The 13,042-nt window shown below is 48.6% G+C and overlaps 1 protein-coding gene across 1 annotated transcript; it reads left to right on the forward strand.

Moving 5' to 3' along the window:
- Positions 1–3,326: 3,326 nt before the first annotated feature.
- LOC136851485 (uncharacterized) lies at positions 3,327–6,306 on the forward strand. The gene is made up of 4 exons (XM_067125598.1): positions 3,327–4,129; positions 4,910–5,338; positions 5,660–5,871; positions 5,909–6,306. Exons 1-4 carry the CDS (start codon positions 3,327–3,329, stop codon positions 6,304–6,306), a joined length of 1,842 nt encoding a protein of 613 aa, XP_066981699.1.
- Positions 6,307–13,042: the final 6,736 nt, after the last annotated feature.

Below are 13,042 nucleotides of genomic sequence, written 5' to 3' on the forward strand. Positions count from 1 at the left end.
AGGTTTTGGATATTTATTTGTCATAACAAAAGATATAAAGACCACTGATGTCATACATTCTCTTCTTGAGTCGCTTTCCAGTGCAATTTGGAGCTTATTGCCACATTTCAAGCCAGAATGTTGAAGTGCCATTCAACTCTTACAAGATTCTATCCTACCTAGGGGATGTATATCTCAGGCATTTGGATGTTTATTTGTCAGCGCCGCCTGTCTAATAGTATCAGTTAATAGGACCTGTGCAAACCCCCCTCCTTTATCTGTTCTGGCATTATTGTAAGATGTCTTCCAGAGCATTTATCTTCATGCTAGAAGTTTGGTAAGACACTTTATCATCAATAACTTCCCCCTACTGAGTACACACTTTTGTTTTTACTTCCTTGGCTTCCTGACTGTGTAGTCCCTCTAGACTGCAGATGTAATTTTTTTCATCTTATTCAGCTTCATTCTTAATAACCATTTTCTTCAAGGCCTTGCCTGAACTGCTGTTCAGGCAACAGCAGATGACTGATAGCTCATTATTAAATGAGGTAATAATATTTTTTAACCAAATGGTTTTCACTTCAGTCATTAAATTTCTCACTTCCTCTCCCACTCCTGACGTGTAGTTCTGTTTTGGTTGCCAACAGTATGAATGATGTATATAGCATCATCAGAGGGTCTAGACATGCGCAGTGGGGCCTTGATCTTGATCCAACAAGTTGGTGCAATTGAAATTTCTAGTATAAGTTGAGCAACATTATAAATAATGCATAGAAGAAACATTGTTTTGTGTTATAAAATATTGTTACAACTTTGAACACTAAACCTCTTTGAGTTGTGGTTTTAAATTAATCATGTCCTATGTGTCTACAATAATATGTAAATCACAGAGTGGTAGTATTAAAACCACCTACAGTATTCAAAAACCTGCCTTATTATAACAAGGCATTTTAGATGTTATGGTTATTTTCTTTGACAGACCTTTAATTCTTAAAAAATTCTTAAGCTGAACAAATTTTATATGCCTTACACTACCCCATTCCCTTTGTTGTTGACAGACTATCTAAAGTTAAAGGTAATCACTAACAAAACAATCAATGGGCTAAAGAGGTAAGAGTGCACCAAATTAAAACAGTTGTTCTTGTGGTTTTAAGTTCTATAGATATCCATTAACAATATTTTCATATTTTAATGTGGTCTTCAGCAGAGCACTAGCTAAACTCTAGCTGGAAATAATTCTTTCCAGATTGGTAGTACAGTAAGTATGTCTGGCTCGCATACATAGCAATTTTTGATAGCATAGTTGCTGTTTGTCCTCAGAGGAGTTACTCACATGGTCCCCTCAGGGCTCCATAAGACAGACCAACCAACCTCAAAGAATTCTCTTCTAGTTGGTCTCAGCCATAATAGAGCATGTTGGCATAATGATAGCATATAAATGACTCAAGACAAGAGGGCTCTATCTCTTTGTCTACAGTGACTGCCTAGGTTCATCCCTTATCCTTGACACACTGATGTGGCAACAGCGCATATATGTCAGCCATTTTCCTCATTGCTTTTTTGGTCTTCACAGGGTGAACAAGCTCCATGTTTACGTTTGCTTATGTATTTCCCGAAATCTTATTTTGGTCACCATGGAAGAACTAACTCAAAAGAAAGTCAAGTGCATAGGTTTTGTAAAGTCCCCGTTAAGCGGGTTTTCTGTGGTGGTGACCCGTTTTCTTTGCCTCTCCTAGGATCGCCGCTCCTAGGATAACGGGTCACGCAGATTCAGCCATACCCAAACATTTAAATTGATTTATGTAAATATTTACCTGCTACCAACTTGTATATTATGTGTTTCTTTTTCTCAGGTATCAGAATGTATTCAGCTCCGTTATTGTCCATTTGTGTAACTCAAAGTGTGTTTGTTTATTGTATTTATTGTCAAATGTTATTGACCTCAGGTCACCCTAGTTCTCATTGTATTCCTCGGCGTGACGTCAGTCCGCCGCTATATAAACCGCCTACGTCCTCAGTAAAGTAGCAGTAACCTTATCCTGCTCGTTTCTTTCGCACCTCTTAAAGTGGTGACCCTGGAGTGGTTCCTGGAGCCATTAGCGGACTCACACGGCGACTCAGTCTTGGCTCCAGGAACTACCCACGCCACTAGCGGACTCATTACGGCGCTGTAACCAGCGTTCAGGCGTGCAAATCACCAACGTCATTAGCGGACTCACACGGCGTGCTCCCAAGCGCGTATTGACGCGAGTATCCACTCCAATAAGAGGGCGAGAGCGAGCATGGACATGGACATCCCCTCCCTCGTTCAGTTAACAGCAAACCTCGTGGATTCAGACGTTTACCTCCCGCCCATATCACCCGTGCCCTTCCCTGTGCCGCGGCTCTTGCGTTCCTCCACACCGCTACCCACGCCCCACACGCTGCCCTGCCCGGCAGGACAAACAAAAGCCGCCCTCGCCATAAAGCTGCTGCCTTTCACTCAGGGGAACCCGTCATCGTGGCTGTACGGGGTCGAGGGTCAGTTCAGGCTGGCGGAACTCACGGACGAGGTGCTACAAGCTGATGCAGTGATTAACGCCCTGCCGGAGGAGGTCTACAGGAAACTTGTGCCGTGGGTGTCCGCCGCACGCCCCCTCACCTACCGCCACCTGAAAACATCCCTCATCAAGACTTGCTCCCTGCTGGTCGCCGAGAGGGCCGCCCGCGCCCTCGACCTCACCATCAACCCACGGCAGGAACAGAGTGTCATGGAGTCGTGGGGCATGATCCAGGACCCTCTCATCCTCCCCGACACCGACAGCAACGGTAAGCAGTCCGAGATAAGCCTGTCGCGGGAGATTCTCCTCCTCCAGCTCCTCCCGGAGGTCCATACTCAGATCCTTAAGCCCCACACCATGCCCCTCAAGGTCTTGATCCGCACGGCACAGCAACTGACCGACTCCGCAAAGGCAGCGAAGCGGGCATCAGTGCCCGCACACCCCATCAGTTCCATTCAACAGGAGGAGGTCGCAGAAGAGGAGATAAGCACCGTCACCAGGAGGCGGCCACCGTATCATCACATATGGAACCCACCAGGCCCTTGCTACTACCACCAGCAGTACGGCAAGGTTGCCCGGAACTGCCAACCCCCGTGTTCATTTGCCCGTCCAAAAAATGGGGGAGGCGGTGACCAGCAGAACAGACCGCCATGGCAACAGAGGAACCCAGGAGCCCAGAGCCATTAGGCTTCTACGTCCGCGACACCATCTCCGGCAGGATGATGTTGGTCGACACGGGCCGTCAGATCAATATTTCCGCTGTCCAGGGAGGACCGCAAGCGCTCACTGGACCCGGCTGCCTTCCTGATGGTCGCCAACAGGTCCCCCATCCTCTTCTACGGCACCAGGCTTCTGTCGATCTCCATCCTTGGCCGGAGGTATTCCTGGAACTTCGTTGTCGCGGACGTAAGGACCCTGCTCCTGGGCGTGGATTTCCTCGCCCGCTTCGGGCTGGCAGTCGACGTTGGTCGCAAGCGTCTCCTCGACACTGACTCCTGCCAGTCCCTCCTGTTGGCAACGGGACCCAGCGCGCCTACCATCTGCTCCGTCGCCCCCCACCAATACACCCAGCTGCTGAACAAGTTCCCCGACGTATTCAGGACTGAACTCCGTCAGGTACCCGGGGCACCAGCAAAACATGGCATCTACCACAACATAAAGACGAAGGGCCCCCCTACACACGCAAGGTTCCTGAGGCTTCCCCCTCGGCGCCTTCAGGAGGCCAAGAACGCCTTCGCTGAAATGGAGCAGATGGGAATATGCAAGAAGGCCTCCAGCCCATGGGCCTCTCCTCTCCGTATGGTGCAGAAACCGGACAGCTCCTGGAGACCATGCAGTGACTACAGGCAGCTCAACCTCGCAACTGAACCTGACCATTACCCCCTGCTGAACATGCAGGACCTCACGGCCTCCTTCCACGGGGCCAAAACATTTTCTAAGCTGGATCTTTTAAAATCTTACTTTCAGGTACCAGTTGCTCCAGAGGATATCCCGAAAACCGCCATCATCACGCCTTTTGGGTCCTACATCTTCGCCTTTTCCACATTCGGCCTGAGAAACGTGGGGGCGACCTTCCAGCGGCTCATGGACAGCATCCTGGGGGATCTGAAGTTCTGCGTCTGCTACGTGGATGATATCCTCATATTTTCCAGGTCCCATAAAGAGCACCAGAGGCACATCCGGGGGGTCCTGCAGCGCCTGCAGGAGAATGGCCACATCGTCAGATTCGACAAGTGCACCTTCGGCGTCGAGAAAGCTGACTTCCTAGGCCACGAGATGTCCCCGGATGGTGTCCGCCCACTCACATCAAAGGTCGCAGCCGTCACCAGGTTCCCCGTCCCCACCTCCGTCAAGGCCGTCCAGGAGTTCCTCAGGATGGTGAATTACTACAGGGGGTTCATCCCCAGGATTGCACACACCATGGCCCCTCTGACGGAGATCCTGAAAGGCCAACCAAAATCCTTAGTGTGGGGACCCAGCCAGCAGCAGGCCTTCTCCCTAACGAAGGCCACCCTCGCCGAGGCAACCGTCTTGGCCCACCAGGACCCCAGCGCTCCCCTCCAACTGACGATGAACGCCAGTAGCGTCGCATGCGGAGCCATCCTGGAGCAGATCGTCAACGGCACCCCACAGCCCATCCCCTTCTTCAGCAAAAAGTTCAACCCTACAGAGGCCCGCTACAGCACCTTCGACAGGGAACTCTGAGCAGTATACCGGGCGGTCCGGCACTTCAAATTCCTCCTGGAGGGTACGCCCTTCACAATCTACACGGACCACCAGCTGCTGGTCCACGCCTTCACCAAGCAGGGGGGCGCATGGTCTTCCAGGCAGCAACGACACCTCGCAGCCATCGCAGAGTTCACCTCCTCAGTCAAATACCTCCCCGGCAGGAAGAACCCTGTAGCAGACACCCTCTCCAGAATTGAGCTCAACGTGGTGCAGCTTGGGATCAACTACGAGGACCTCGCCCGTGAGCAGACTGCTGACCCGGTGACTCCAGCCCACCGCACCGCCATCACGTCCCTAAAGTGGAGGGACATGGCCCTCGCCCTCGGGGGTCCAAACCTCCTCTGCGACATCAGCACTGGCCAGCCTCGCCCCCTAGTGCTCGCCTCCCGTCACCGCCAGGTATTCGACGTCATCCATGGGCTGTCCCACCCCTCCGGCAGGATGACGGCCAAGCTGCTGACAGAGAAGTTCATCTGGCATGGAATGTGGAAGGACGCAAGGGCCTGGACAAGACAGTGCCTTTGGTGCCAAACCAGCAAAGTTAGTTGTCACACCGAGTCCGGGGTAGGAGAGTTTCCACAACCTGGGCGGTGGTTTGGCCATATACACATTGACGTCGTTGGCCCTCTTCCCCCGTCAGGTGGGGCCAGACATCTCCTGACGATTGTCGACCGCTCAACCAGGTGGCCCAAAGCTACGCCCATGCAGGAAGCCACCGCCAGTGCATGCGCCGAGGCCCTCCTTTCCAGCTGGATCAGCCGGTTTGGCGTCCCAGACCACATAACCACCGACAGGGGCCCTGCCTTCCTGTCCAAATTGTGGTCCGCCCTGGCACGCCTGCTGGGGGCATCTCACCACACCACCACCGCCTACAACCCTGCAGCTAACGGCTTGGTTGAGCATTTCCACAGGTCCCTGAAGGCGTCCCTCATGGCCCGCTGCACCGCTGAGGATTGGAAATACCAGTTGCCATGGGTCCTCCTCGGGCTGAGAACTGCCCCCAGAGCCAACGGCGACCCGTCCGCAGCTGAGAAAATCTACGGAAAGCCTCTCGTAGTCCCGGGCGAACTAGTCACAGAGGACCGCCACAACCCATCAGTCCAGAGGCTTCACGATATAGTCGGTAAGTTCACCTCCTGTAAGTGGACATACACTGACAGGTCAGTTGCCTTCATGCCGCCTGGCTTGTCCTCCCACCACTCACGTCTTCATCAGGGATGACGCCGTCCGCCCACCACTGACCAGGCCCTACAAGGGACCCTTCCGTGTGCTGGAAAGGAATAACAAGGCTTTCCGGCTCGCCCTTCATGGAAAGGATGACTGGGTGTCGGTCGACCGCATCAAGCCCGCCCTCCTGGAGGAGGATACAGACGTCACTGCACCACACCCTCTGCCTGAGCAGTCGTCTCCGCAGCCGGGCCGCCGCAGAAAGAGGACGCGCGGCGCCCGGAAACATCCGCCCACACCCGCAGCCAGCCGCTCCCACGCTCAGCGCAACCCTCCGCTCACTTCACGCAGCCGCGGCACTCTTCAATGCCCCAGCAGATACATCGATTAATCAGACATTACCCATGTCTTGTGGGGGGGAGTATTTGTAAAGTCCCCGCTAAGCGGGTTTTCTTTGCCTCTCCTAGGATCGCCACTCCTAGGATAACGGGTCACGCAGATTCAGCCATACCCAATCATTTAAATTGATTTATATAAATATTTACCTGCTACCAACTTGTATGTTATGTGTTTCTTTTTCTCAGGTATCAGAATGTATTCAACTCCGTTATTGTCCATTTGTGTAACTCAAAGTGTGTTTGTTTATCGTATTTATTGTCAAATGTTATTGACCTCAGGTCACCCTAGTTCTCATTGTATTCCTCGGCGTGACATCAGTCCGCCGCTATATAAACCGCCTACGTCCTCAATAAAGTAGCAGTAACCTTATCCTGCTCGTTTCTTTCGCACCTCTTAAAGTTTAAGTCCTAGTGGAAAGTTTTAGGTTTAAACATTTTTAGCTGGTAGCTTTGTTTTTTTTAAAGTTGGGAGCTGGTGTATCTCCTACAAGGCGAGAAGTTAGGTTTGATTTCTTGGCTACAGTACCATGCTGTTTTCTCTTTTTTCCTGTCTGACAAGTGATATTTAACTATAATGCAATACAGTAATAATAATAGACTTTTTTTTTAAATCATTAGTTTATAGCCTTTTACCATTAGTAGAAATGTTTGGCTACTTACTCGCTTGAATGGTGGTAGCTTCTCTTTTACAAAATGTGGCTGTGATATCAATTCCCAATCATGCTCAATTTCCAAACTTTGGCATTTAGTAAAAGCCAGTTTGTCATTTGTAGTAACTAATAATCGAACTAAGTGGTTTTGGTAATAAAGTTCCCCATTTATCCTTAATGTCCTGGAACTTGTATTCATTTTGCATATCTACTTTCAACAGATACTACTCTGCCGATAGTCATGTCGCTGTAAGAAAATTCTCGTGATGGTTGCTTTTCCTACGTGATTATTAAATTTTACAGTTGCACAATAACGGGCTTTGGCAAACAAATTAAACTTACACCTGGTTTATATAAAGAATTTTTGCCACAATATTTCCTTTAAGGTACCTTCTTATGTAGCCTATTGTTTTTACTTGCGGCTTATGAGTAGACCCAGTAAACAAAATCATAATACTACAGAAATAAAATTTGTAGTATACAGTTAGCTTTGTCTTAATTGAGTGGTGTAACATTTGAGAGAAATTACTTTTAAGGCAAAGTTGTGTATTAATCATGAATATTTTAATGCATTGTTGTGATTCCTAACAGTATACTATACTATGCTACATACTTGTGACCAAGTCAGCCTGTTTTATGTTTAGTGTGCTCCACCTATACAGTGATTATAGGCAGTTAGCACCTGGTAGTTTCTAATAAAATGCTTGTTCCTTTAATCACTACAGGGCTGCTATTATGCAAGACCCACAGATTACTTGTGCCGCAACGAATTGCTTGGTCCGCTTTTTGACTGTGTATGGCTCATACTACCTTCCATGAACACAGCCCTTGTATGATAAAGGAGAATTTGTTTGGTTGCCAGACATGTGTGAAATATGTAATATGCTCTTGATGGCAAGCTTTAATGATGAAAGGGCTTGCTTTAAGCTGTCTCAATGGGTCCTAGGTTTCAGTAGAGGTACAGAAGGAGGAGACTGCATCTTTCCAGCAGAACTCCGGTAGTGTATTTCCTTCCCTGTCCAATCAGAATCCATGTTTGGGCCCATACCCCAAACCAATGGTTCCTAGTACCTCCCAAGTTGACTACTCTGATGGAGAAGAAGAGTCTTTCCCTGGGAGAGACGTCACTGATATCGGACATGATGTAGATATAGCCACTGAAACTGCCCCTCGGAACCTGGAAGGACCAGGTACGTTGTCTTCTGCTGTACATGAGAGAGATATCTCAGATGAGAATCTTCCCTCTCCCATGCAGCAACCAGGCTATGAAGGGGATCCTGATAGGGTCCACCCAACCCCATCTCAAGTGTCAGTAGTATCTTCTAGGGGGTATGTGTTTATCCAAGACCTATTCTGCCAGGTTGTGGTGATACGACTGCCTTGGCACATTCAGATCATGCAGGCGCTCTGATAGGGAAATCCTGCTCGCTGTACTTGCTGAATTCCATGAGGAAATTATGAGCAGTATCAAGGATGTCCTTGCTACTAATATATCCGAGACGCTATCCATGATGCCCAAGAGGAAAGCAGGTCAGTCCTGGATACTGAATTAGATGTAATGTGTAAAAATTTCTTAGCCTTTAAATGAGAGAATAAGTGGCTGCACAGTCTGCCCGGGCAGAGATTGGCTCTCTTACCAAAAAGCTTGAGTCATGGGAACATGGTGATATAAATCTCAAACCTGAAAAGAAGTTGAATAAGTTGTCTAAATCCCCATTGAAAACTGAAGTATTAAAAGATAGCTTATCCACTTCCAGAGCTCCGACTGGGAGCAATAATACGGCCAGTTTGGGCTATAAAACTTCGATTCAGAAGGTAGTATGGGCACCAATATCCACTCTTGACAATGCTGTAATGATAACCCTTGGTATGACGCCTGAATGTGTAGCCTTTCACCTGATGGCAAATACCTTATTAATGAAAAGAAAACTATGACTGAAGTTGAACACGTAGAACTTTAGGGCAGAGCAGCTTTTCCTATTATTATTATTAAAATAGTTTAACCAGACTACTGAGCTGACTATCAGCTCTCGTTAGGGCTGGCCCGAAGGATTAGGATGAAATACCATGTCTAGGCCATAGGTTTAGAACTGGGACCAAATAGGTTATTCGTGTGATGATGAATAAATGAAAATGAAGTTTGAAAGAAAAAATTGCATTATGAACTTGTAAAGTCCCTGCTCAATGTGTTCTCTGTTGAGAACGTCCCATTTTCTGCTGTGCCTTTCCACGACCTGAGGTCGGGCGGAATATATATTTATCATCATAATTGTAAACTGTGTATATGTTGTCTTTCTAAGCAATCATGTATTATGTACAAGTAATAAGTTATTTATTTTGGATGTCAGACATTGTTTATCACTATGTTCTCTGTATGAACCTGTCCTGTTTTTTAAGGAATTAGTTTGTACCAGTGGTCTCAGCGAACTACGCAGACGTCCGCATCCCGCTTTATAAGCAGCTAGTTTTCATAAATAAATCAGCAGTACTTGTCCCCTTGCTCATTATTTCGCACCTCTCTCACAGTGGTGACCCCCGGGGTGGTTCCTGGAAGCCATTAACGGACCCAAACGGCGACTAAGTCTTGGCCCAATGAACCTAATCCACGCCCCTGATGGACTAACTACGGTGCTCTAACAAAGCGTTCGGGCGTTAACCGACCCTTGTTGGCAGGTCGCCAACTTCATTAGCGGACCCACACGGCACGCCTCCCCAGGGTCGAGGGGCAATTCAGAATAGCATGCCTGACTGACGAGGTGTTGAAGGCGGACATCGCCATTAATGCCCTCCTGGCGAAGATTTATAAGAAGATAGCCCCTTGGTTGATGATGACGCCGGTTCCCGCCACCTTCCAAGAACTGAAATCCACTCGCCGAGACTTGCTCCCTGCCGGTCTCCGAGAGCTGCCTGCCCTCGACCTCGCCCCTCAACCCCGGCAGGAGGGAAACCTCTTGGAAGTGTGGCACGCCCTCCAGGACCTCCTCCTCCTCCCTGAGACTGACAGCAGTGGCAGGCGCAAGGAAATCAGTCCGTCGAGGGAGATCTTCCTGCGGCAGCTACTACCGGAGGTCCGTGGGCAGATCACGGACACGTACACCCTGCCGGTTGAGGACCTAATCAGGTTGGCACAGCAGCTGACGGACTCCACGAAGGCGGCCAAGCGGGCGACCACACCTGCACACTTCGCCAACTGCCTCCTGCCGGAGGACCCCACCACAGAGCCCGTCAACTCCATTGAGCAGAAAAGGCCGTCCCACCAGCAGAAGAGGGAAGGGCCAGGACTATGCTACTTCCAACGGAGGTTCGGGAGAGCCGCCCGGAGGTGCGAAGCCCCTTGCCCTTTCTTCCCTTCAAAAAATAGAGGCGGCGGCGGCCAACCCCACAGGCCGCCGTGGCAGCAACAACAAAAATACCCAGGAACCCCTTACCGGTAGGGTTCTACATCCGCGACGCGATCTCCGGCAGGATGATGTTGGTCAACACCAGAGCCATGCCTTCGGTGTTTCCACCTTCAGGAGAGGACTGCAGACGACCGCCGGACCTGACTACCTGCCTGACGGCCACAAACGGGTCCCCCACCCTCTCCTACAGCATCAAGCTCCTGTCGATCTCCATCCTTGGATGGAGGTACAGCTGGGAGTTCATCATCGCGGACGTCAGGACTCCACTCCTGGGGGCGGATTTCCTTGCCCACTTCAGTCTGGCAGTCGATGTCGGCCGCAAATGCCTGCTGGACACCCAGTCCTCTTAGTCCCTGCCCTTGTTGCCAGGCCCCAGGGAGCCCGCCATCAATTCCATCATGCCCCACCAGTATGGTTCCCTCCTGAAGGAATTCCTGGAGGTCTTCAAACCTGAGCTCTACCAGATGCCCAGGGCTCCTGCCAAACATGGGATACACCACTACATCAAAACAAAGGGGCCCCCGACGCACGCAAAGTTCTGACAACTTCCCCTGTAGCGCCTTCAGGAGGCCAAAAAGGCCTTTGGTGAGATGGAGAGAATGGGCATAGGCAGGAAGGCTCCCAGCCCGTGGGCCTCCCCCATTCACATGGTGCAGAAAGCGGATGGCACCTTGAGGCCCTGTAGCGACTACAGGTGGCTGAACCTTGCAACAGAGCCCGACCACTATCCCCTGCCAAACACGCAGGACCTGACAACCTCTTTCCATGGGGCCAAAATATTCTCAAAAACAAATTTTTTAAAATCATATTTTCAGGTACCAGTAGTGCCAGAGGACATCCCCAAAACTGCCATCGTCACGCCCTTCAGGTCCTACGTCTTCGCCTTATCCACCTTCAGCCTGAGGAACACGAGTGCGACCTTCCAGGGATAGATGGACAGCATCCTGGGGGACCTGGACTTCTGCGTCTGCTATGTCGACGATATCCTAATCTTTTCCAGATCCCATGAGGAACACCTGCGACACATCCGGGAGGTCCCGCAGCGCCTGCAGGAAAGTGGATGGATGGATGGATGTATGATATTTAGGGCAAAAGCCCAGGCACTGGGGCCAACAAGGCCATTCAGCGCCGTAATGGAAAGAAAATAAATTATGTTAAAGTTATGAATTCATGAAGGAAATGATTAATAAATAAAATGAAGTGATGTGACCAATAAATAAGGGTATGAAGTTTAATGAATGATGTGCTATATACAAAAAAAAAAAAAAAAATTAATGTCATTAAAATTCTACGTGATGTAATAAATTAAATAGAGTGGATTCTTGGGGTGTTTTGCAGCATAGTAATACCTTCTCTCCTATATTCTTGTGTTGATCGGTGTTTATAATTTTTTTTTTTTTCTTGACCGTGGTAGGATATTTGTGTGGTTATTGGTGTTCAGTGTATTGGTTTGTTTTTTGGGTATATTTTGTGAGATACATTTATATATTTACTTGTGTGTAATTAATTTACTATGGCTGATTTGAATATCCCGGAGCTCTTGAGTGGAGAGGGGTGGCAGGACAGGTTGGCAGAATTGAATAAGCCTGATTTAGAGAGTGTAGCAGAATTTGTTGAAATTGAAAATCCTGGGTCTGTTAGGAAGGGCTTGTTGCTGCTTAATGTTTATGAAAAGGTTAAGGTGATGAAGGCAGACGGTAAACCAGAGACTAGGCAGGTGGAGGAAGCGGTGTCAGTAGAAATTTTAGATAGGCAGATTCAGTTGAAAAGAATGGAAATAGATCTCCAAAGGTTGAAGGCTGAGGAGAGAGAGAGAGAGAGGCAGCACGAACTTGCTATGCAAGCATTGAGTAATAGGGGGTTCTTCTTCTTCCCAACATAATGTGTCTGCAATGCCTTGTATTAATCTAACTGAAGCTCTAAAGTTAGTCCCAAATTTTCAGGAAGTTAACGTGGCAGAGTTTTTTGTTTCTTTTGAGAGAATAGCTTCAAGGTTGGAATGGCCAAAAGAGTATTGGACCACTCTTATTCAGAGTAAATTGTTAGGTAAGGCCCAGAAAGTTTACGTTACCTTGGACGAAGATCTGTCTTCAGATTATGATTCTGTAAAGGCCATAGTTTTGAAGGCTTTCTGACCTTTTAGCATTGTGTGGGCCTGCCTTATTCTTGATTGATTTTGAACTATCTCTGGATTACGATACCTGCCTTTCATCAGTTGCTGCTGCTTTGGGAGATTGATTTATTCTTCAGTCTACGCCCTTGGTCCAGTAACACTGCCAAGGGGACCTCTCTGCCAACTGGTAAGGTGTGATTGCCTGTCGGACGGCCGTGTCCGTTGATCGCCTTCGCGACGTTAAAGTGATTCTATCTTCTGTCTACGCCCTTGGTTCAGTAATACTGCCTAGGGGACCTCTCTTACGCTTGGTAAGGTCTCAGTATATATATTATGCCCCTCGACCCGTGATTTGAAGGCTGGTTTACAGCTCACTTAAGGGAAGCAGTTTTTTTTATAAACATTTAGTCTGTATTAAGTTAGGTTATTCTGTCTTTTCGACATCCTATTACTTTCAGGGCCCTCTCTTTAAAGTGTAATTGTATAGCCTATCTTAATTTGGTGTAAGAGTGTTTGTTATTCGATGTTTTCAGTGTGTGGTTGATTTTTGTGTTCATTTAATGTA

Source organism: Macrobrachium rosenbergii, chromosome 3 (assembly GCF_040412425.1).
Source record: "Macrobrachium rosenbergii isolate ZJJX-2024 chromosome 3, ASM4041242v1, whole genome shotgun sequence".
Classification (NCBI taxonomy): Eukaryota; Metazoa; Arthropoda; class Malacostraca; order Decapoda; family Palaemonidae; genus Macrobrachium; species Macrobrachium rosenbergii.